The sequence below is a fragment of the Vitis vinifera genome, chromosome 12 (genome assembly GCF_030704535.1).
Source record: "Vitis vinifera cultivar Pinot Noir 40024 chromosome 12, ASM3070453v1".
NCBI lineage: Eukaryota > Viridiplantae > Streptophyta > Magnoliopsida > Vitales > Vitaceae > Vitis > Vitis vinifera.
Genome location: NC_081816.1, coordinates 18520933 through 18547673, shown reverse-complemented (window position 1 = coordinate 18547673; position 26741 = coordinate 18520933). Strand labels below are relative to the sequence as shown.

General features: G+C 35.7%; 1 protein-coding gene across 1 annotated transcript; it reads right to left on the bottom strand.

Moving 5' to 3' along the window:
• Window positions 1-3690: 3690 nt before the first annotated feature.
• On the bottom strand, window positions 3691-26741 carry LOC109123441 (mitogen-activated protein kinase kinase kinase 1-like). Its single transcript, XM_059740940.1, has 9 exons — window positions 26607-26741; window positions 26324-26386; window positions 15883-16040; window positions 12009-12081; window positions 11862-11921; window positions 11073-11141; window positions 8628-8738; window positions 6418-6657; window positions 3691-4271 (listed from the first exon to the last, which is right to left on the bottom strand). Exons 1-8 carry the CDS (start codon window positions 26739-26741, stop codon window positions 6457-6459), a joined length of 870 nt encoding a protein of 289 aa, XP_059596923.1. The 3' UTR covers window positions 3691-4271; window positions 6418-6456.

Genomic DNA, 26741 nt, shown 5'->3' with positions numbered 1-26741 from the left:
TAAGTATGGAAAACAAAAAAACATATTCTTTTTCTAAAACATTTATAATATAAAATAAAATAAAATAAAATAATATTTTAAAAATTTATAAAATTAGTTAAAATTAAATAATTTAATTTTACTTTAGTTTCAATATATTTACATTTAAATACCATATATATTTCATTTAATATTATTTAAAATATTATTATATTTATACTTATGCATGATTTAATTTAATAATATTAAAGATAAAAAATAAATATTATTGATTTTTAATTTGGTTATATATATTTTAAATATCTTTTTATTTTTAATTTTAATAATATATAAATTATATATTTACCATATTATCAATTCTAGGTGATTTAACTATTAGTCCAATTAGTGAAACGTGAATTAATAATTTTTTTGATTTATTATCCGATCCGATTCCAAAAACATTATTTAATATTTAATATTTCAATTTTATGTTATTAATGATCTCATTAGAATATTATCAAGGTTTTTATCGGAATTAATTGCTATGTTTTTATTTTTCCAAAATAAAATTTTTTTCTTCTTAAAAACTAAGTTTCTTCCCACACTGAATTCACTACTTCAAGTTAATAAAATCATTTCCCCTTATTCCAGTTAGCTTTTATTTATTTATTTTAAATTACAATATTTATCAATAATGAAATTTGTCTATAAAATATTAAAAAATAAATACATCACTAATTCTAAATATATCAATCCATCCCCTTATTCTTTAAATTATTTTAATTTTTAATTTTTAAAATTTATATTTTATTTTTATTTTTTATTTTTAGTTTTATATTTATTTTTCACTTCTCGATCATAAATTTTCTTTTTTACTTACTTTAATTTTTTATTATTATTTCTTGTTGATGTCCTTATATATATATTCGAAAAAATATATAAAACATAATAATAAAATAGGAGAGCATGAATAAATTATGTGAAGGAAAAAATTGTTAAATACAAAAAAAAAACTTGGTGGAGAAAGTAATTGAATAAATAATCGAAATTCAATTACTTTCCTCGTTGCTTTTCAGAAGTTGACAAAAAGCCACCTCCTTCCCAACTTTTTATATTATAAACTAGTAGAGATACGCAATCACCAACTAGTCATCACTTTAGCCTTATTAGAGGCAAAAGGTCAAGGTCCTCATGGTAGTGCTTTTATAAAGCACTTATAGCATAAAAAACGTTTTTGAAGAAAAATCACATATTTGATAAAATTTAAAAAATCACTTCTAGCATAAAAACAAAAAACATTTTTTTTTGAAGAAAAACCAAGTATTTAATAAAATTTAGAAAACACATTTAAAATGTTAAAAAATCGCTTGTAATGTTTCCTAAAACACTTTACAAGTGATTCTTCCAAAAATATTTCTAGAAAAAACACATTCACTAAAAGTACTTCAAATGAAAACATTACTAAACACATTCTTAATGTTGTTTGAAACAAATTGAACTTTTTGTAGTTTCCTCTATCCTTCCAAAATATTTCTTCACCAATTCTTGTTGCCATCCAAAAAAATTCTCAACCTAATTATCCACCTTTAAGAAATTTCTCCATCAATTCTTGTTATCATGGAAGAAATTTCTCAACTTGATTGAAAATTTTTCCACCAATCTTCGTCACCTTCCAAGAAACTTTTCCACCTATTCACATTCGATGATTGTGCATGGTCATCCAAGAAAATTCTCACCTAGCAATTCATGTAACCATCTAAGAAATTGTCCACCTATTCATATTCAATTACTGTGACAATAGAAGAAAATTCTCTATCTACTAATTTGTGTGACCATCTAAGAAATTTGTCCACCTATTCACATTTAATTATTATGGCCAGCCAAGAAAATTCTCTACCTACTAATCATGTGATTATTTAATAAATTTTTCCATTACATCCAACAAATTTCTTTACCAATTCATCTAAGAAATTTTTGTGTTACATTCAACAAATTTCTTTACTAATTCTTTCGCCATCCTATAAACATTTCTACTTACTTACATCTAAAAATTATCTCTACCAAGTCCTCTCATCTGACCAACCAAAGAATTTCACCTTCACTTCTATTTTCACTTGCATTTTTATAGTTGTGTGGTTTAAATTGCTAACCTTATATTAAATTAGTTATTATTTCACATTATCTCTTTGACTTTGCAAAAAAATATTAACAAAAGGAAATATGACAAAAAGATAAAATTTTAGAAAATTTCACATTAAAAACTCTTAAAAAAAATCGTCATTGGAAACTTGTTTTATTTAAAATAACAAGGATATATAAAATGATCTATCCAAAAAAACAAATTATTTAGAAAAAATACCTCAAGACAAAAAACCGAAAAGAAATAAAACATTTGTAAAAAAAACATATCAGAATGAACGGTTTCTTTGGCAAAGAAATTGAGTAAGAATTTCATTCACTAAATTAGCATGATTTCTCAAAGCTAAAAGAGACCGTTTGAGGCTTGGTTTCTCTTGAAGATAGTGAGCAACCCTAGTTTACAATATAAAAAGTTCGGGAAGGCAGATGGCTTCCTGTGAACTTTGTAAAGTGATGAGGAAAGTTAGGGGCCACTCACTCTCCCTCTCTCTCTCTCTCTCTATATTGATCGAGAAGTAAAGTGCAGGAGTTTGAAGGATGAATGTAAAAAAGAAAAATTAAATGAATGTAAAAATTTTGATCGAGAAGTGAAAAATAAATATAAGACTAAAAAGAAAAAAAAAATAAAAGCAAAAATTAAATGATAAATATATATATATATAAAGTAAAAATTAAATCCACTGGATTGATATATTCATTTTCTAACATTTTATAGATAAATCTTATTATTAATAAATATTATCATTTATCTATACATAAAGAGTTGGGAAGGCAGGCGGCTTCCTATGACCTTCTGAAAAGTGACGAGGAAAATTAGGGGCATCTCTCTATAAGTTGGGATGACAGGTGACTTCCGGTGACCTTCAGGACAGTAATGAAGAAAGTTAAAAGCAACTCTTTCTTCTTATTTATTCTTTTCTCACTTTTCTCTTTTTCTTATCACCTTTTGCTTTTCTTCGGGTTTGGTGGGGTTATTCCATCATCATCATCATCATCATCATCATTAGACATTAGGCTCTCGCACTACACTTCACCAAGTTTTTTAATTTTTTTTCACATGTTAGTTTTTTCCTTCACTTTATTCATGGTGTTTTATTTTATTATTACGTTTATATATATAAAAGGATGTCAACAAGAAATAATAATAAAAAATTAAAATAAATAAAAAAAGAAAAATTCTGACCGAGAAGTGAAAAATAAATATTAAAAATAAACATAAAACTAAAATTAAAATATAAATACAAAAAAGTAAAAATAAAAAATAAGTTAAACAATGAGAGGATGATTTTTTTTTTTTTAACATTTTACAGACAAATCTTATTATTGATAAATATTATAATTTAAAATAAATAAATAAAAGGAAACCAAAAAAAGAGGAAATGATTTTATTAACTTAAAGTAGTGAATTTAGTGTTCGAAGAAATTTATTTTTTAAGCAAAAAAAAATATTTTTGGAAGAATAACAACATAGCAATTAATTCCAATAAATAATATTCTAAAGAGATTATGAATAAAATAAAATTCAAATAATAAATATTAAAAAAAAACCTAGTGTATGCTCATATATCTACATATAACCGAGAAATAACTTAAAGCCAAATTTAAATTATTTTCATTGAAAAATTAATAGATTTCCAATTTAAATGAGTGATTTAAAATATGATACGTAACACCATCAAAGCATAGTACGGTGGATCGTCATGAAGTACACTCGTGTGCTTTAAACCTTGCACTACAAAAATTGATAATCAACAAATACCTATGAGTTATTAACCTCCAAAGTTTTAATAATTTGATGGAAAAGGAATTCCAAAGCAATGCAATGTCTCATTCATCCAAACTTGCAACAATGCTAGCATGAGGGTGACCTCTTAAACAATTTGAGTGTTCCCTCCAAATGTGTGCTTTTAATTGGTACATGGATCTTGAGCCTAAGCCTATTGATAGTTGGGATAAAATGAAGCATGAAGACAATTACTTTTCCCAACCACCGATAAACATAATGTAGTTCACAAATACCAAGCAATAGAAAGATGAGTCAATGATTGACTGCATCAACTCACGTTCTTTAACCCTTGACAACAAGAATAGATTACATAATATTTAGTAGTGGAGATGAGCATATAAGGTATGCATTGAGAGCTTCTATATATCCTCCAAGGCAAGCGACTCTACACATTACAAGAGTTGTTCATATGAGCACATGACATAAAGTCTTATATAAAAGCTTAATATAAAAACAAATGCAAGTGAAAACATGTTATCCACTAGATTATGATGAAAGTGATTGAATAAAAAGAAAATATTCTTTTGTAATGAGTATTATTCCAAAGAATTGTACCCTACAAAATTTCTAATACATAAAATTTTGTTTGCATATTTTCTTATCTTTTTGTTTATTTTTTACAAGATTTTTAAAATATGCACATACAAGATTACTTTAACAATTATTATTATATTCATAAAATTAAGTATTCTTATCAAAATTGATTTAATTAATAGAATAATATTTTATTTTTACAAATTAAAATAAATTCACAAATTACAACCAAAATCATTATTTTTTTCAATTAAAAAGACATGAAAACTATCTTTTTTCCCCTATTAACATGGATTACAAATTAAAATTAAATTAACTAGAAAAAAAAATAATTTTCTAATTAAATCAAATTATAATTTTATTTTTAATCAAAATGAATATCCAACTTACATTTTTCTATTAAAACTGATTTTTAATAAAGTTCTCCTTAATTTATTTATTATTCTACATAAAAAAACAATCTTATTATGATGAATTGAATATAATACCAAACTTAAAACAATAAATCAATATTTCATGTAAGTGATGTAGCAAGTCAATTGTTTTTTAATTATCAAAATTTTATCTTCACTATTTGATTTTAAAACAATCATCAAATTATTGATCAAGGATGCATTTACTAAAATAAAGTTAAAAAAGGAAATAAATAAAATACCGAGTTCAAGTAGATATTCCCATATTATAAATGAACTCATTTGATTAAAAAATAAAAACACAAGCATACAAACCCATTTAAAGTTTAAGTAAAAACAAGTTTTAAAATTTAATGAAAAATATTTGTAAGAAAATCAATATATATTAATAATTCTTTTCTAGAAACGTGATACAAATTTTTTTTCAAAACAAAAATGAATAATGTATTGAGATGCTTTGAATAATTTTAAATAAATAAATGCAAGTAAATTTAAATAAATTTGACATAATTTTAATGGAATGTTAACCACAAGTGGATTAAGAAGTATTCAGATTATTTTGAATTAGTTATCTAATTGCAAGACATTATTCTTCTTTTTTGGAGCTTCTCCAACTTTTGAGATAATTAAAAATTGGATATTTAATTTTAAAAAATATATAAAATTATATAAAATACTCTTATTTAAAATTTTTTTATTTTTATATTTTAAAATTCTTAACAAAATTTTATTTCTATAGTTCCTAGGGGCAAAATAACTTCATTTTTCTTGAAACACATGTGAATGGCTACAAGGACATTAACCTTTAGAAAGGAGAAGCAACACTTGATAATGGGCTACAATGATTCAATGATTCTCTTCTATACTTTATATAATAAAGAAGCTTGAAATTTCTAGGAAACTTTATGAAAGGAGAGAAGGGTGGGATTTTTAAGATAATGGGCTAAGAATGATTCTCTTTTATACTTTATATGATAAAGAAGCTTGAAATTTTTAAGAAACTTAATGAAAGGAGGGCAGAGACAACATTTTTAAGATAATGGGGTAAGTAGAGTCAATGATTCTCTTCTATGCTTTCAATTCCCATTTGTTAGACAATTTGACATTGGATGGTAGTGGGTTGGTTTGGCAAGAGTCAAGAGTCAATGATAATTTTTTTCCTCACATTTCTATTTTGGATTTCACTTCGTATTTGAATGGTTTTTCTCTAGTTCTTATTTATTACCATTTGATGCTTTTTAAAGGAGTTTAACATCTTTAAGAACTATATTTATAGGAGTATATATCTTAATATTTATATATATTAAATTAAAGTCATTTAATTAGAATTAGTTTTTGGTAGTAAGGAATATTATATGAAAAGGAATTCTTATATGAAAAGATGTTGAAGTTAAATTGTTGTGTAAATATAAAGAATTTTTGTATTTAGGAAGATGAGTGAGTTCTAAAGTAGAAAAAATAAATAAATTAAAAAGTCATACTATAGGGATGTACTTCCTCCAGCTGGATTGGACAAACTCCAGTGTCTGATGGATCAATGCTGCTAAAGAAAAGAAATTACTCCAAAAAGGTGTTTTATTTTACCTCGATGTATTTGATGCTCCGTAGCTAGATCAAAAGCACTTAAGGTTGTATTCCACTCGTACGAGGAGATTGAGGGCCAGATGGCCTCTTCACAAATGGATGGTCCAGCAACTCACCAGCAGTAGGCCGATCACTAGGGTTGACTTGCAAGCATTTGAGGATAAAATCTCGGGCATCTGATGAGAAGGAATCAGGAACATCGGGAGGTTCACTCCTGTAAATTTTTGATATCACTTGCCCCTGCCAATATAATATCAGAGATGGACTGCATTCCAAGTCGTAAGGTTGATTATCAGGCAACACAATTATTTTCCCTTAGACACCAAAGGCATGTTTGGTACACTGGAATAGGAATGGGAATGGAAGCTGGAAATCCATTCCATTTTTCATTCATAAATGTGCTTAGTCTACTTGTACTAGAAATGAGAATAGGAATAAAAGAACTGTTCTCATGGAAACAAAAACGCACTCTTGTCAAGAGTTTTTATTCCTCCCTTTCACTGAATATTGTGATCTCTCCCCCTCCATTCCCATTTCTAAACTGAAACCTTCCAATTAACTTTGCATAGGACTTGAAATGGAGAAAACTAAAACTTGATTTCTTAAGCGGCAAGATCTACAGCAATATCAAGAAGCATATTAACACAAGTCTGGCTATCATATCTTCTGAATACAAGAACAGAGCATTCAAGGAATATAAGGTTGAGTGATGATGCATGACAACACAAAGCAAGATGCATGGTCAATATTTGCATATACAAAGTACTTGATCTGAAGGAAGAGCGCAAATCTACAAGCCTACAATCTTGCTTTCCAAACTTAGCTGTTTGGAAAGCAATAATCTTATGCCAAGGATGAGTTTGGAAAGCAAGATGCATGATCAATATTTTCAAACCTGATGCCAAGGATGTTTCTATAAAAACCTGTTTTCTAGCCCAAAGATGAGTTTGGGTGCCTTTAGATCTTGCTAGATAACACAAGCAATAATCAAGTCAAAACCTTATTTGGAAACATTCAACTTCCAATTTGATGATAAAATGCCTGGTGTTTCCAACCGTTATCAATTGGCAATTCAACGAGATTTTGAATCTGCTACCATGAGTTCCAGTGTCATCTGCACTGTCCTTCATCAGGGAAGGTCACACAATCAGGATTGTGAGGCTCCTTCACCCAGATTATATGACAAACTTAAGTTACAAAAGAAGAAATTTAAAATTAAAATTAAAAAAAATAAAAACAAAATTCTAGAGTGACTGCAAAATGTCATCTGACAACTGAGAAAAGTTGTTGCCAATGATACAAGCCTATTTAGTCAGGCACTTGTCAATTGGAGTGTTTGATAACATAAAAGAAAATATTGATAATTCCATGGTATTCATACATGACATCCAGGACAAGACAGATATTGAGTGGCATTCTCCAAACAAGGAAAAGTATAATTCATAAGTGCCAATTATCCAAAAATAAATGGCTTCAGATTGAACCTTTTTTTTTATATATCCCAAATCTAACAACCCAACCTTTCCATATTACAAAGGACAAAACCAAATACAACTATTGGGTTCCCGAAACATCCCATATTTCCCCACTCCCTGTATCCATACCCTACCATGAGCCCTCTCACTCCACCGGATATCTCACGTTCTTCCTCACATCTCTATCCATTTCGTATAATCTCTACAAGCTCATCTCTATCTTATAACTTTTTTTCCTTATAACCTAGAATATTTATAGAGATATTCCTAACAACTTTCCTTATTCTATAAAAAAATCTAATATTACAATGATATATCAACTTAGGAAATATTCTATACAATATTCTTTACAAAAAGGAATTAATAATAATTAGGAATTTGGGATACATTCCAATAATAATCACGAAATGATAAGGTGTGTGGATCTAAGAAGCTCTTAGACTCAACCCATTCCAAATAATTTTAGATATATTTTTTATTTGAGTGTTTTTATTCTTGAGATGTTACAGGTGTAGATTGTTTTTATATCGAATCCTTCAAAAAGGGGTAGACTTTGGGTCAAGATCTTCACCCTTACTATAAAATCATCAGCATTTTCAAAGTCAAAGCCAAACTCAACCAATTTCCATATCATCAATTTGAATAACAAGTAATTGAAGAGCACAAACATAAGAACAAAACAAGAAAAAACATTAAAGAAAATAATGTTGTATATCTACGAAATGTCATACGTACGCCTTCCAAGTGGGAATATGGGGGTCGACGAGTTAACATCTCCAACACAGTGCATCCAAGGCTCCATATATCAGTTGCAAGCCCATAGCCCTCATTTTTCCAATTAACAACCTATAGTTACACAATGAAATCATAAACTCAAACTATCTATAAGAAACAAGAATAATTCATAAACTCAAACTATCTACAAGAAACGCTTGAGCATGTTGTGCCTTGTAACATAATGTAAATTTTCCAAAATCATTTGGATGCCTAGATTTAAACTTGGGGTTTGAGTTATGAATCCCAACTGCTACATGATTTTTGAATAAAATGTCGTACTGTTATTGAAAATTCATAGATCCATGGTTTTAACATCTTTATAGGGCTTAAAAAGGTTAAAGAGTCCAGATTTTGGGACTTAACACCAAATATACTCCAAGATTCCAATAACCACTTAAAACAGTTAAATATGCTTCCTGAAGAAACTAGCAAATATCCATGAATGAAAGAAACAACAAAGTTGAAAGAGTGTTGCAAGTAGTTAAACTTGAACTTTGTTCCCTGAAATATTACCATGCTCATGCTTGTCAGCCAACTCCAACATGCCATAGTCTGGCTATAACTTTGTTATGGGTGTTACAAGTATTAATAACAAACCCATCCAAATCAATAATCAAGTGAACTAGAGGATATGGTAGTTCTATAATGCAAAATTGTTAGGTTGCTCTAAAGGGTGTGGCCAAGAGGATGCTAGGCTGCTTATTGAATTGCTACCATTTTGTTTTTGTTTAATTTTTATTTTTTCAAATTTATGGTGTGCTCTTACATGGAATTATCAAACTTTAGCACTTGAACAATGCAAGGGCTGATTGCCAGCATAATTTTTTTATTTTTTTTCATAAATAAAACCAAATGCATTAAAAAATAAAAACGCCACAAAGACACTCCAAAGTAGATGTATACAAAAAGTGTCCTAGCACAAAAACAAGAAAAGAACCCCAACAACCCCCTCCCTTAACTAGAACCCGACCACTCAATAAAATCAAGTAAAGACAGAATCAATCTCTATATACAACTTTACCCAAGAAAACAAATTTCTTAAAAAAACCATCTTAAAAAACTGAGCTGAATGCTCTTTATTTTCAAACTACCTAAGATTTCTTTCCTTTCAAACCATCCAAAATAGATATAAAGGAGTTGCTCTCCAAACCTTTTTCCTCCTTTTGCCCACAAAAGAAACGTGTCACCCTAAAAGAGTTGCCTTTACTATAACAACTTGCACCCAATGAATACAAAAGAGATCAAACAACAATTGCCAAAGAATCCTAACCAGAGAACAACAAAGGAGGATGTGATCTATGGATTCTTCTTCTTTGCAAAGAAAACACCTATTGACCAAAGACTACCCTTTTTTTTTAAGCTAATCTAAAACTAGAAATTTTCCCCAAATCGTCTCCTATGCAAAAAAGTTAACTTTCAAAGGACCCATGAATTCCAAACTACCCACCTTGGAAATAACATAACAACCTCCAATTCCAAATCAACATATAAATGACTCACTGAGAACTTATTATTGTACAAGTTCATTCACACCAACTTATCTTCCCCCTCTTTATAAACTGCCTTTCCTTGCAACTTGAAAAATAAATCCTCAACTTCATCCACTTCCCAATCATTCAAAGAACATGAGAAACAAGGGTTTCAATGACCTCTCTCCCCATGTTGAAACCAAAGATCTACCACCCAAGCCTCTTTTGCAACACCTAAGGTATATAAAGAAGAGAAGGAAATATACAACGGTTCATCCCTACACCACTTATCCATCCAAAACCTCATCCTCCTCCTATTACCCGCTACAAAAGGAAAAAAAGCCCAAGAAAGTGTTTTGTTCCTTCCTAATGGATTTCCAAAGCACAACTCCATACCCAACTCTAACTTCACCAAAACACCACCCACTCTCTTCCTCTCCATATTTGCCACTAATCAATCATGTCCAAAAGGCACCTCTTGCAATGGCATACCGCCAACTCCATTTGCACAAAAGCGCCTTATTTAACAAAGAGATGTTGAGCCTCTAACCTGCCTTTGCTTTTCTCCAAACACATAGTGGACCACACTTCACAAGATGTATCATTTTCTCCAACCCTCCACCTCCCCATAGGAAATCCCTCTCAATTTTCTCCAACCTCAATCTAACTATCCTCGGAATATGGAACAAAGACATAAAATAAATAGGAATGCTAGATAAAGTGCTCTTGATGAGAGTTAACCTCCCCCTTTAGAGATGAATAATTTTCCTAATGCTGGCCTCACTTGTTAGTAAATTTTTTACACTTTAATATGAATATATGTTTTCCATGACTAAAACTGATAGCTCTCCAACTTCAAAACAAATCTGACAAAAGATTGCAAAATATAGGAAGCAATAACAAGATTGATTATAGGTTTGGTGGGACCAATTACCTCATTGGTTGATCTTAAGGCCCAATCAGGTGGTAAGGCCTCAAGGGGTTGGTGGGGAGGATGTGAGAGCTTCCAGGTTTAGAGTACCAATAGGAACCCAAAAAAAAGGGAAAAGGAAAAAGAGAAAAAGACATATTATCTATCACAAAAAATAAAAATTAAGAATTAATTTTTTTTAAAAAGAAACAAAAAAATATTAAATTAAAATCTAAAAAAAACATTTAAAAAAAAAATCGGTTATAAGGATGGCAATGGAGTAAATTAACTAGGACTTAATTGCAGAATCCTTATATTAATCTTCTTGTATTAGACTAATTTTCCCATAACAAATAATGAAGCCAAGGCTTCCACCTCTCAGAAAAGAAATCACCAATTTAGACTAATATGAGAATTCCGCAGTTCCATACATCTACTAACGTGAGTGCATTGGTAGCTGGTTGTGTGGAATTATTAACACCTCATACATGATGGTAAATCTAAATGCATTGATAGAAAAATGCTAATAAGAGATGACATCAGCTAAGTCTCCCTTAGCTCCGAACAACAGTTTGAAAAAAATAAAAACTAATCAATTAATTGACAGAAACAGCTTTCCAAGAAAAAACTGAACTACTCCATAATTTAGTTGAGTTATATCACTTCTTTTTTTGAATAAAACGCTTACTAAAGATGGTTCCAGAGACTGCATCACAAGCATGCTGAAAGTCAGTTGAGTAAATATAGTTCTCAATCCAATTCAGAACATGAATTGTTCATAAAAATGAAGATATCAAAAGGGAGGAAGCAAACCTCTGGGGCCATCCAGAATGGTGTTCCTCTACAAGATTTTACATCATTCAATTTGGTTGCCTGAGAAGATAAACAACAAGAAATATTATGTTACATCATTCAGCAATTAGAAACAATGGAGATTGTAACTCTACTGAAGAAAACAACCTTTGCCAATCCAAAATCCGCAATTTTCACAGATCCATGTACATCCACCAATATATTTGCACATTTGATATCCCTTGAAAATGAAAGAGAAAAGATTAGTCTTAGAACAAAAAAAAAAAAAAAAAAAATCTATAATTAAGAAAAATACTCAGAAAATTGTGCTTTCAAATCTTTCATATTCTCCCCCCCCCCCCCCCCCACCACCATCACCACACACACACAAATCCATAGTTCTATCCTTGTGATTATTGCACAAAAGCATTGCAATTACACCTCACCCAATAGATATTTCCTATTCTAAGCCACACTATTCACACAACACTTGCTCCTTTGGTTGTATGACAGTCATTTAGTGAACTTGATTGGAGATTTGTAGTCAACTATGGTGCAAACAACAACATAGATTTAGAACTTGTATTTCCCTCCATAAGTACTATGTTTACATATTCAAGATCAACATGGGAGAGAGAGAGAGCGAGAGAGAGAGACAGAGAGAGATGTAAGTGTTCAAAAGTTCTCATGAAGGAAGATTGAGATTGAGTCAGTTGCTGCAAGATGGAAGGAAGGAAGTGAGGTAATACTATGTTTACATTATGCAAGGAGATGACAGGACAGAGGGAGAGAGAAACATTTAATCATTCAAAAGTTTCCATACAAGAAGATTGGGTGGAGTCAGTTGCACTAGGAGGAATGGACAGAGAGTTGCGGTGGAAAGGGGGAAGGCAAAGAGAGAAGTTGCTTGGCATGGTTCCAAATTTCTTATGAAGGAGATTATGATCAAAGCAGTCAGGAACAAAAGGAAAGAGAAAAGGAAGAGAAGCAAAGCTGAGGGAGAAGAGGACGGAGCTTCTTTTCATGATTCAAAACATGAACATAGATAAAATTGAGCTAATCAAGGGAAGAGAGGACGAGGGGGAAGATAGAGAGAAAAGTTCGTTAATTTTATTTCAAGTTTCCAGAGTTCTCGTTAAGGAAGACTGAGAATGAGTCAATAGGGAGAGAGGAAAAGTGGGTTAGGACAAAGGGGAGGAGAGATCCAAAATTTTTAAATTCCATTTCAAGGTTCAAAAGTTCCTAATGGGGAAGATTGGGAATGAATCAATAAGGAAAGGAAGGGGTGGAGGGAAGGGGAAAAAGAGATAGAGGAGTTGCTTTTCATGGTTCAAAACATGAAGAGAGATTAAAATTAAGTTAGTTGGGGAAGAAAACTGAAAATGTGAATCTCAATAATGAACTACACCTAGAGGGGGGTGAATAGGTGTTGTAGAACAATTTAAAAATTCTCCCAACAAAGATTACCTAACCTTAGACTATCTTAATGTCAAGAATTTTTTCTTCCAATAACTTTTCAACAAAGCAAAACATCCACAAGCAATAATGTATGCATCAACACTCTCCCAACAATTTATAAATGCAAAACACATGCAAATGCTTCAACACTCCTCAAAAATAAATAAAAATATAGAGTGAGAGAAAGAGACAATGAACACCGGATTTTTTAACGTGGAAAACCTCTGAAGAGATCAAAAACCACAGGCCTATCACCGATTGAAAACTCCACTATGAAGAATAAAAACTGAGTACAAGGTTTTACCTAACTCAAGCCAACCAATCCTTCCCGGAATACTTGACTAGTACCTTCATTTTCAGCTTCTCTTTTTGGAGCACACTTGGAGTCCGCACCAAGCTCAATCTCGGCCTTTTCTTGAATCCACACAAGAAGAAAATGGGTTTTTGCACAAACCCAAATAGAATGAGAGATTGAGATGTGAATGAAGTAATGAATCAACCCATTTATTGCTCAAAAAAATCCATTGAAAACTAGTTTGGAAAACATTAAGAGAAGTGGATTTTCTTTGCAATCAAAAACCCCAAATTAGGAAAGCAAAAATGAGAAAATGAAGAACACTTGGAGTGTGGCTGCTCTCCCCACGTTTTCAGCAGTCTCTCTACACAGAAAATGAGAGAAGATTGGTTTTTAAAGTGTAAAAAGAAACCCTTAATCTAATGGCTGAGATTTGATAAAAAAAACATTAGTTGGATAGATCCACCCCTACACCTGGATCGATCCAGAAACAGAGGAATGAAAGCCTTGCACCAAAAACCATTTTTCCCAACTTTCTAACACATTTAAAGATTAAAAACCGGGTTGATTCACATCCAATCACCACACACTTGACTACATACCTCGGCCTCTTAGCAAAGTCTTAGTCTTCAAAGTCAAGTAGTCCGAATAGGAATAGGAAAGCCGAGTTAGGGGACACTTAGGAATTTTGTCCGGAATTGCCAACCTAGCTAAACACTCACAAAAACGGAGAGAGGGAAAGAGGAGAGGAAGAGAGCCAAGAAATTTGTTAATTCCATTTCAAGGTTCAAAAGTTCTCTTGAAAAGAGATTGAGAACGGGTCAATGAGGGAAGAGGAAGAGAGGGGGAGCGAGAAGGGGAGGGAAAGATCCAAAAAATTTCAATTCCATTTCAGGGTTCAAAAGTTCCTATGAAGGGGGATTGAGAATGAGTCAATAGAAGGAGGTAGCAAAGGAAGAGAGAGGGGGGTGAGGAAGCATGCAGGATAGAGGGAGAGATCCAAAAATTTTCAATTCCATTTGACGTTTCAAGAGTTCCTATGAAGGGAGATCAACAATGAATCTATAAGGGAATTGGGGAAGCAGAGGGCATAGTGAAAGTGAGAAAAGAATTCCATTTCAAATTTCAGAATATCCTATGGAGGTTGAAAATGAGTAAATAGGGAAAGAAAGGGGCCAAGGGAGAGTGAGAAATAAGGGCAGGGAGAATGGGAGAGAGAGAGATATCAAACAATTTTCAATTCCATTTCAAGGTTCGAAAGTTCCCATGAAGGGAGATTGAGAATGAGTCAAATGAAGATGAGATTCTTTGCAGAGAGAGGGAAAGATAGACTAAGTGAGAGAGAAAGTGCTTCTTCCTCTTATAATTCACTCCTTGAAGGGAAATAAAATGCAGTCACCTAGGAAAGTAAAAAGGTGGACATGGATGCAAGCAAGACCCAGCATTGACAGAATACAAATTGATGTTCAATGCAGCTAACTGCATGATGCAACTCAAATAGAGATGGAGATGGGGTTCCTTGTAGGTAATTCACAAATGAAGTTGTTACAAGATAAACCAAATCACAACTTGAAATATAACAAACGATATATTTTAGGAGAGGAATAGCTTATTGGGATATACTGTGCTCTATACTTAATTATCACTCAAAATGTTAAGTCCACAGAACAACTTCAAGATATTCTCACAAGTCTTTGAATAGAAATTAATCTCATTACAGTTATGTCAAAATGAAGATGATTAACATCCATGCCTTCAACTCCTTTTTCCCCCTTTTGCTTTTTCTGAAAGAGGGCAGGTGCAATTATCATGTCAGAGAAAGTATAAATCTGTTATCAGAGGTGAACATATGTCCACTGTGTGTGTGTGTGTTCCCCTTTCCATTCTCAGCTAAATCTGACCTATTTCTGGCATCATAACATCGTAAAACAAAGTATAAAATCATTAATAACTCTAAATAGCAAATGGCAACAACTACACTCTCCAATAAGATTGAGAATTTCAATTTGGAAACATTGCAGCAAGGATGGGAAAAAAAAAATCGAATAACAGGAAAACTTCCACAATAGAGTGAACCGATTTTCTCGAGGTAAGCAAGCTGTGCATCCAGGTATTGTGTAGTTCATGCATATTAATTCGACATCTTGGTGGCTAAGGCAAGAGAACGGAAATAATCAAAACATGTTCAAAGCAATACATCAAAAAAAAATGCTGAGAAAACAAGAAAACAGAAATAAATATATAGATAAATATGACCAAACAATTAAGCAGTAAGATCATTTGTATCACCTGTGAACTACATTTTGCTCATGTAGATATTTCAAACCATTTAAAATCTGCTTTGTGTAGACCGAGGCTTGGCTTTCCTGCAAATGATACTTTTGATAAAGGCTTAAAAGTGAACCTTTCGTCACAAGCTCAAGGAAGATATAAAGTTTAGAGTCATCCTGGAAAGATCAAGTGCATAAAGGAAAATTAGAGCCAGATCATAAAGGAAGAAATACTTAAATGACAACATGAAAGATGAAAATTCCCCCCAAAGAAAAAGAAAAATTTAGCTATTGATCATTTACACAGTGAATTATATAACCCATGGGTTGAAGAAAGCCATAAGATGGTGCTTTTTTGATAGGCAATGATAATATTATATAACAAAGCACCCAAAGAAAGAGCTCACCTAAGGTACACAGGACACTTTTTGGGAGCTTGAGAGTTGGCTAGGAACAATCTGATTTTCTGGGGTGTTAGGTGGTGTGTCTGGTTAGTTTTCCCATGTTGTTCTCTTTGCTTTCATTCTACCTTTGAGCGCTTTCTGTATATTAGGTTTGTGCATTGTTGCACCCTTTAATATATTCTCATATTTTACCCATAGGGAAAAAAAAAAGGTACATAGTACATATGCAATGTTAGAAATCTGAATTTTCTTAATTGGGGTCTCTTGTATACATTTATGTAATTGTATATAACTGTAAATTAGATTAAGAAAGTGTATATAGCTGTATATTAGATTAGGAAGAATAATCCTTGATTTATATGGATTGTCATGATTTATAGGGATTATTAGTTTATTTTTTTCCTTAAATTTCTTTGTAAATATAGGATATAAATTAGGATTGTAACAGCTGATTGAATAAGAATTTTTTACCACTTTCTCCCACATTATATCAAAGCCACTTTGGACATTCTTCATCAACCTTCATTGCTGATTTTAGTTCAAGTTTTTCAGCCTTCGTTGTTAATTTCAAGCCTAATTCTTTCGGCCTTCATTGGTGTGTGTTTTGTTTATTTCATTTTTCATCTTTCATCCGTTCTCTTGCTTCAATCTCTACTTGCAATTTTTGGGATTTCACCATGTCTGACATGTCTGAGACTTCTGCCACACCCATAGCCGTCTTTGGTGAAACTTTGCCTCATCAAACCATTGGAGAGTTATAGAATATCAATTCAGCGTATCGGTTGAATGGCCGAAACTATCCCCAATGGTCTCAACTAGTGCAAACCTTTTTGAAAGAGAAAGGCAAACTAAGTCATCTAATTGACATAGGTCCATAGCCTGAATATCTGAAGTTCAACCAATGGGCTGAAGAGGATTCCATGATCATGTCATGGTTATGGAATTCTATGTTGCTTGAAATCAGTGGCACTTGTATGTTTCTCACCACAGCTAAAGAGATTTGGGAGACAATAAGACAAACTTATTCTAAAATACGTGATGCGTCTCAAATCTATAAAATTAAGCAAAAAATTTCAACTACTAAATAAGGAACAAGATTGGTCATTGAATATTATAATCTCTTGAAAAGTCTTTGGCAAGAAATGGATTATTACCAAAATCTTCAAATGAAATGTAGTGAAGATGATGCAATGTTAAGAAAGTTTGTTGAAAGGGAGCACATTTTCAAGTTTCTTACTTGCCTTAAATTGAATTTGATCAAGTTTGAGTTCAAGTCTTAGGAAAGGAAGATTTGCCATCCATTAATGAGGTGTTTTCCATTATTCGAGCAGAGGAAGGATGATGAGGTGTTATGATTGATTCTCAACTAGCTGAAGGTTCAGCCCTTGCTACATCAAAACCAAGAGATAGTAATTTCAAAGGCCTAAACCCGAGACAGGGTGGCAATAATGACAGTGGCATATGTGATTTTTCTAAGAATAAGGACAATGTTTGGTGCACATATTGTAAAAAACCGCAGCATACAAAAGAGACATGCTGGAAACTTTATGGTAAACCATGGGTATCAACTGTGCTAGTGGTTTTAAAGGGGGACAACAGTGAAGCCAAGTGTATGTAGATGATGCTAATAATTCTAAAGAGAACAATCAAAGTACAACAACACGAAACTTGGAGAATTGAATTAGGAGGACATTGAAAAGATGAAAAAAAAATTGGGTTCATTGGAGAAACCTATGGGTGTTTGCTCTCTCGCACATTCATGTAAGTCTCCTTTCTCTCATGCTTTTAGTGTCTCAGCTATGTCCCTGTCAAGCTCTTAGATTATTGACTCAAGAGCTACTGAGCATATGACATTCATCAGAAAAATTTAGCACATATATTCCATGTCCTAGCAATAAGAAAATAACCATTGCTGATGGGTCTTTAGCTACTGTTGCAGGTTTGGGAATGGTCAATGTAAACCTTTCTTTGAGTCTTAAAAATGTCTTACTTGTTCTCAAGCTTTCAACCAACCTTGTGTCCATTTATTAACTCACAAAAGATATGAATTGTAGAGTTATCTTTTCCCCTACTCATTGTGTTTTTCAGGACCGAGTTTTGGGAGAGAAGATTGGGCATGTTAAGGAAAAGAACGAACTCTACTACCTTGATACAAGTAGTGGCAATGTTGGCAATGGGAATCAACTACCTCTTTCTTTTTTATCTGAGTCCTCTTCTTCAAATCAAGACCAAATTTAGCTTTATCACTTTCGACTTGGCCACCCTTCATTTAATATATTTAAGGTCATGTTCCTTTTACTTTTTAAGAATATTGATGTAGACACTTTTCATTGTAATGTTAGTGAATTTGCAAAACATCATTGTGCCCCATTTCCTTTGAGCAACAAAAGATCATAATTTCCTTTTGCTTTAATTCACAATGATATTTGGGCCCATCACGAGTTCCTAATATTTTGGGAGTTTGTTGGTTTGTTTCGTTTATTGATGATTATTTTTTTTTTGATAGGCAAAAACAGAATTATATTAGAAAAGGGCACCAAAAGGAAAGCCCAAAGCATACAGGGAGTATACAAAGGACCCTTAAAGCACACCCAAGAGAAAGGAAAACAAACTCGACCCTCATCTAGCTCCTAGCCAATCAAGAAAACTAGGTAAAGTGAGAGGATCTACATTTACAATTGATTTTGTCCACACCCAAAGATTACAAACAAAAGAATTCTTCAACCTATGAACCGAAAAGTCCTCATTATCGAAAGCAATCCTGTTTCTTTCCATCCAAACCGCCCAAAAGAGGCACAACGGGGCTGCCTTCCACACCTTTCTATGCTTCTTGCCCAACATAAAGCCCCTCCATTCAATAAGGGTCTCTCTAGCCGAATAAGGGAGGACCCAACACACTCCAAAAAGGGCGAACAATAAATCCCATAAGGCTCTTGCCTTAGAGCAATGAATAAGGATATGATCAATTGACTCCTCTTCCTCACAGCACATAAAACATCTGTTAGCAACAGCCCAACCCCTCTTTTTAAGCTGGTCCATAGTAAGCACCTTACCCCAAGCAGCCTCCCAAGCAAAGAAACTCACTTTGGAAGGCACACTAGGGTTCCATATCAACCCATGAGGGAAAAGACCAGCTCTTCTTGAAGATAGATCATTATAGAGCGATTTAACTGAAAAACTCCCATTCGAAGTCACTTTCCACATCATTCTATCTTCCATAATAGGACTAAGCCTTGCGCCTCGGATTGTCAAAAGAAGCCTCTCCACCTCCTCCACCTCCCAATCATTGAAGGGCCTAGAAAATCTAGGACACCAAGCCCCTTCCACTCCCGAAGTGTCCCAAAAATCCTCTACCCAAGCCTCCTTAGAGGAAGCAAAAGCATACAAGGAGGGAAAAGAATTGCATAAGGGGAAATTCCCCCACCATATATCTTTCCAAAATTTTACCCTTCTACCATTCCCCACTAAAAAAGCGACTTTATTTTGCATAAGGGCACCTTCCTTCCTTATTTCCTTCCAAAATCCTACCCCATAACTCTCCCTCACTTCTCTAGAACTCCACCCCCCTTCTTCCTCCCCAAACTTCCTACTAATGACATGCCTCCAAAAGTTCTCCCTTTCAATCGCAAACCGCCAATTCCACTTGCAAAGAAGGGCCCTATTAAGGATGGAAAGGCGTCTAACTCCCAAACCCCCCTTCCTCTTATCCATGCAAACAGTATCCCAGTTAACTAAGTGAGGCTTCCTCTCCAAAGCACCCCCTCCCCACAAGAAGTCCCTTTGAATTTTCTCCAACCTTAGACTCACCACTCTTGGCATTCGGAGTAAGGACATCAAGTATATAGGCATGCTTGACAATGTACTCCGAATTAGAGTAATTCTCCCTCCTTTGGAAATAAATTGCCTCTTCCACAAGGCCAGCCGTTTCCGAAATCGCTCTTCCACTCCATCCCAAACAGCCACCGACTTGTGGTTCGCCCCCAAAGGGATCCCCAAATAAGAAGAAGGCAGCCTACCCACTTTACAGCCAGCCTCAAGAGCCAAATTTTCCAAATTCTCCACTCTACCAACCGGTAAAATTTCGCTTTTGTCCAAGTTGATTCTCAAACCTGATATGGCTTCAAACCACATCAACAACCAGCTTAAATGGACCATCTGATCTTCAGAAGCTTCACAAAACACTAATGTGTCGTCGGCAAACAGCAAATGAGAGACTAAGGCCCCATTCCCACCCCTTCCATCAACCCTACAGCCTGAAAGGAACCCTCCCTCCACTGCTCTATGGATCAGCCTGCTAAGGGCCTCCATTCCTATCACAAATAGGTAAGGAGATATGGGGTCCCCCTACCGCAGCCCCCTTGAGCTGTTGAAGTAGCCTTTCGGGGTGCCATTGATCAAAACTGAAAACGTTGCTGTAGAGATGCACCAGGATATTCACCCAATCCACTTCTCCCCAAATCCCATGCTTTGCAATACAACCATCAAAAAGTTCCAATTTATGTGATCGTATGCCTTCTCTAAATCCAATTTACATAACAATCCACACTCGTTTCGTTTCAACAGAGAATCTATTGCCTCATTGGCAATAAGGGCAGCATCAAGAATCTGTCCTCCTTCAACAAAAGCGTTTTGAGCTGAAGACACCACTTTGCCCACTACCTTCTTAAGTCTGTTGGCTAATACTTTTGCCAACAGTTTATACAATCCGCCCACCAAGCTGATCGGTCTGAAGTCTCTAAGGTCCTCGGCTCCAGGTTTTTTTGGGATTAGGACCAGGAAGGTCGAATTTAGGCTCCTAACGAATCTGCCGCGCTCATGAAACTCTAACAGAAAACCCATAATCTCTTCTTTGACAACATCCCAACAAAATTGCCAAAACCTAATGGGGAAGCCGTCTGGACCCGGAGCTTTGTCCCCGTTCAGGTCTGAAAGAGCCTTGAGGACCTCTTCCTCTGAAAACACCTCCTCCAGACCAGCTGCATCCTCATCACCAATTCTATTAAAATCCAGACCTTCCATAGAGGGGTGCCAGCCCCCCGGGTCAGTCAACTGGTCCTTTAAGGCTCTAACCACACCCCTCTTTATCTCCTGCTCCTCAGTTAGCCATACTCCATCAACTTTAATCTTGGACAGGCAGTTTCTCCTTCTATGGGAGTTAGCCATTTTGTGAAAAAAGCCTGTGTTTCTATCCCCCTCCCTAAGCCAAACTTCTCTTGATTTTTGTCTCCAAGAAACCTCCTCCATTAGGGCCCATTTTTCGAAGTCCCCCTTTGCTGCCTTTCTAGTTTCCAATTCCTCCAAAGATAAGGGGCGAAGCTTCTCCTGACCATCCCAGAAATTTACCTTGTCCAGGGCCACTTTCTTATTGACACCCACCTGCCCAAAAACCTCCTTATTCCACGACTTTAGAATAGCCTTCAACGCCTTCAACTTCTCAGCAAGGATGAAGCTAAACGAGCCATTAAAGCTTAGACTCTGCCACCACCCCTTCAACAGATCCTTAAATCCCTCCTCCTTAAGCCACATATTTTCAAACCGAAAAGGAATAGGACCTCTTCTAACCCCTCCCCCATCCAATAGAATAGGGAAGTGGTCGGACACAGGCCTAGGGAGGGTACACTGCACCGCCCCCTTAAAGTGATCCTCCCAATCCTCCGACACCAAGAAACGGTCTAACCTGGTCATAGCTTGATTATTCAGGCCTCCACTCCAGGTGAATGGACCCCCCTGAAGGGGAAGATCCCTCAAATCCAATTCATCAATCACTTCCGAGAATCTTCTCATTGAAGAAGACAATCTTCCCCCTTTTCTGCTCTCATTCGGAAATCTAATTAAATTGAAATCACCTCCGATACACCAAGGATCGCTCCATAGCCCGTGGATGGCCCCTAACTCTTCCCAAAACAGCTCTCTATATCTCTTTACTGTAGGGCCATACACTCCTGAAAAAATCCAATTAAAACCATCTTCACAGTTCTTGAACCGGCAGGAGACGGAGAAAAGACCTACCTCCATCCCTTCCAGCTCCAGCACTCTTTTGTCCCAAAAAACCAACACCCCTCCAGCTGCCCCTCTCGCATTTAGAACTCCCCAATCTAAAAATCTCCCCACACCAAGACTTCTCACCACCCCTAGAGACATCTGAGACATTTTGGTCTCCTGCAGGCATACCAAATCCACTTTTTGGGCTCTAATTAAGGCCTTAATTGAACTCCTCTTATTTCTGTCATTCACCCCCCGGACATTCCAAGATAGGATTTTAATCTTCATTTGAGGCACAGAGCTCTGTCCCCGTTTCTTCTATCTGAGCCTTTCTTCCTGCTTTCTCCTTCATAATTAATCGACCATTCCAATTTTTTCACTTCCCTATCAAACCTAGTCATCCCTGAACTTCCTTTCTTCTTGCCTTGATCCCTCCTTGATTTCAGCCTTAACAGAAGTTTAAGAACTTCCCCCTCAACACCAACTGTCGAGAATCCCAAAGACTTGCTAAACTTAGCCAAGCTACTGTCATCCCAACCGCTGCCCTGGTCCTCTTCTTCCTCCAGATCCTCACTCTCCTTTGACCTGACTCCCCTGTTCTTTCCCCCCTTTGTACCCGTTTCCCACGGCCTGCCATCAGTCAACAACGCTCGCAACGGAGCATGATACCCATCTCCTTCGTCAATAACTACCGGATCCCTAACAACCCCCACCACCATAGCCCGATCGCACCCAGAAAGAGAAGAAGAAGAGAAGTGGACCTGATCCCCCCCAAGAACATCGATGACGGGCTCGTACCTGGATGCTTCAGCTAGCAGCGCTTCTTCGGACATTCGCGCTCTCGCCTTCGCCATTAGAGACTCGGAATCCCTCCAATCTCCTCCAAGGATGCAAGCGATCCCCCCGTCTTCCTTAACTTGGTCACCCGAAGCTTCCATCGAAGCCCTAATCTCCATCCCCCCGACCTCGGCACGAGGAGAAGCCCTATTTTCTCTTAATCCCCCCAACACCGGTTCAAAACCTATGTCGGCCCTCCCTTCGCAGCCCTCGATCGACCCCTTTATGAGGAAAGGCCTTTCCTCGCAGCCCATTACCCACCCTTTTAAGGTGATGGGCCTGGGCTCACAATCTGGCCCAAACGTCTGGAATCCCACAAATTCTGACTTAAGACCACCATCTCCAAGCCCGCTCCTGGCTTGGGCCTCCCAATCGGGCCCAAAAACACAAGCAGCTGGCCCAGATTTAAAACCTCCCATGTTTGCTAACTTCCCTCCCCCTCGACTGCTGATCCCGTAGCTGTCTTCTCCATCAGTCACCTCCTTTCCAGGCCCCCTACCAGCCAACTCATATGGACAGCCTGAAATCCCTTTTGAAGAACTACCACAGGGCGGCTCACCTGCTCCCCTCTGCTCCATCGGCTGTCCAACCTTCACGATCACACCTCCTCTACACTCTTCACGAGACCCACTCCCTGCAACTTCTACAGCCACTGCATCCCCTTTCCCGAGAGCACTTCCCGCCGGCACCACCTGAGAGAACCAAGGTGGGAATTCCCACCACAGCTGGACTGAGAAGCACCCCATCTCATCCACAATCTGGACGGAGGAAAGTGTGTCCCTGCCCACCGATTTCACCAACAATCTAACCCATTGCAGCTCTGCCATTGATTCCGTCTTGTTGTCCACAGCAATGAACCCACCACAACCATCTCCTATCAACTTAAACACCTCTCGATTCCATAAATGAAGGGGAAGACCTACCACTCTCACCCATACCTCTCTAGCAAAAACACCATTGCTGAAACACCCCACTTCCGGGTGCCATCTTTCCATCATTAAAACACTGCCTAGAACCTTTCTCTTCCCTCTAGCAAGAACACGCTCGGCCTCACTCATCAATTCGAACTCAAATAGCATTAGCCCACCTCCCATTACAGCTATGTCCAGCTTTCCTTTGAGGAGCCAAGCGTGGACAGCCCAGTTTTTCAGAAAATCCAACGCAGGAGGATGGTTCTCCACCTTATCCCATCTACCCACTAAGCAACGACCCAACTGCTCTAATCTACCAGGCTTCACCCTCCCTCCCCCTTCCAGCCAAACCTTGTCCCCAAGTCTCCCCAATCTCAGATTTACTACATCTGCATATGTCCTTTGATCAGGCTCTTTTTCCTTCTTCAGCACCTCAAGAGAAAGGGGGTCCTTTACTCCTCTAAATGGAGCTACCCCAACCTCTCTCAGCTTCTCAGCCAAGGTGTTCCATCCTCCAGATAGCCTCTTTCATTCTGGAAAAATTAAGCAAAACCTTTTTGCCTCCAAATCACGAACAGAACAGAGAATGAATCTACCCGCCTCATTTGTACGACGCTCCAATCTATATTTCCTACCCTCCTTCTCCCATGCGAGGGACCAATTACTATCATCTCTATCTCTACAGCAGGACTCCACACCTACCAGCAGACTACTGAGGCTTGCATCTCCAAATCTGATCCAAGATGATAGCCCTTTATATCTCTCCCAAATGCATTCTCTCAGCTTTCCTCCTACTTCATCAATCACAAGATCATAAGCTTTAGATTCCACAATAAACCGTCTTCTACCTCCTCTAGACATCTTCCACACAATTTAACATTATTGATCAATCATTATATTGACTTCATGAACCACTTCTACAAATTTCTGTAACCAGGTGATTCATCATTTGAAGTGGTTGTCTCCACTGGCCACAGCGTCATCTTCAAGGAGAAGGTTTCCACCAAATCTTATATAACCCTCCATATCATCTTACAACTCCTTTTTATAGCACTCCCATCCCAACCTAGTGACTATTACTCTTTCAAGAACAAGGGAGCACCCAGGAAGTCCCAAATAGATGGAAATAAAGTCTACAAGCTTTCAATATCCCAGAAACCCCGTGTTACTTGGATCTTCCTTTTAAAACAAAAGTTGGATGTGAGCATTGTTTTTCCAAATTACCATAATATGGTCAAAAATCAATTTGGGGTGTCAATAAAACGTGTTAGATTGGACAATGCAAAGGATTATTTCAATCAAACACTTTCATCTTATTTTCAAAAAGAGGGAATTATTCATGTGTCTTCATGTGTTGATTCACCCTAACAAATTGGTGTAGCCAAGATGAAAAATGGTCACTTACTAAATGTTACTAAGGCTGTCTTGTTTCAAAAAAATGTTCCAAAAACATATTGGGAGGAGTTCGTTCTTACAGCTACTCATTTAACAAATAGGGTTTCTTCTCGAGTTTTGGGTTTAAAGAGTCTTATGTAAATGTTCACAACATTTTTTCTTCAATTTAATACATCGAGTAAGCTTCCTCCTAAAGTGTTTGGGTGCCCCGTGTTTGATCATATTCATGCTTATCATTGAGGAAAGTTGGATCCAAGAGCATTAAAGTGTGTTTTTGTTGGTATAAATGTTTCCATCCTCCAATGAAATTTTTTTTCTTCTCCATGGATGTGACTTTTGTAGAAACAAAGGGATATTTTTCAGTTCCTTATCTTCAAGGGGAAACATCATCTATGGAAGATAAGGACATGTTCTTGCTTGACTTTCCTAAATCTTCCCCATCCGAACCTTCAAATTGAACCCAAAAAGAGTCCAAAAGTCATGAAAAAAGTCTAGAAATTTCCAACACACCTCAAATAGCTACAACAGTACCAAAATAGCTAAAACATGCCCTATTTTAGATGTTGGAACAAAAGAAAAGGAGTCAGAACCTATTACCACAAAGCCACTACAAGTTTATTCAAGGAAGAGGGTGACTGAACCTAGACCCATGCAAGTCCAAACATTCAAACCAACTCTCAGAAATGAGGTACATAATTATATTGCGCCTCTTGACTCACATGATGATGTTGACATTAATGTTGATCTTCCCATTGCCATTAGGAAAGGTACATATAAATGCACATAACACCCATTGTCTCAAAGGTCAGGCACAAAAAATGACGAAAAATTCATTTTAGTTTGCTATAGGTGACAAAATGTAATGCGGCTCATTCCAAGAATTATATGTTACAAGAAAACAAAAGAAACTGACTCAACGTAAGAAACACACCTTATTTGTGCCATAATACCGAACTATGTTCTCATGTTCCAACTGACTTAAAAGAGAAATCTCCTGGACCAATAAGGAAGGAATTAGAAAAAGAATTTCATGATAATACAGCCCGGATCGATGAGCAATTGCTCTTTACTGCAATACCTATGTATGCAATTGGCTTGAGGTTAACTGTGATGTACAAAAAAGAAAAAAATAGTTCAAAAAATTTTATTAAAAAAATAAGAACGATTAAACCATATTTGATGAGCATTTCTTCAAAAGAAGACATTCTTCTCACCTGTTCAAGTTGATAAATGCTTTGTTTGCCCTTGCCCCCTTGATCAAGCAATGAAACCTCCTTCACAGCAAAAAAGAATCCATCACTGCAAAATAAAAAAAATAAAAATACTTGTGTGAGAGAGGGGAAAAACAT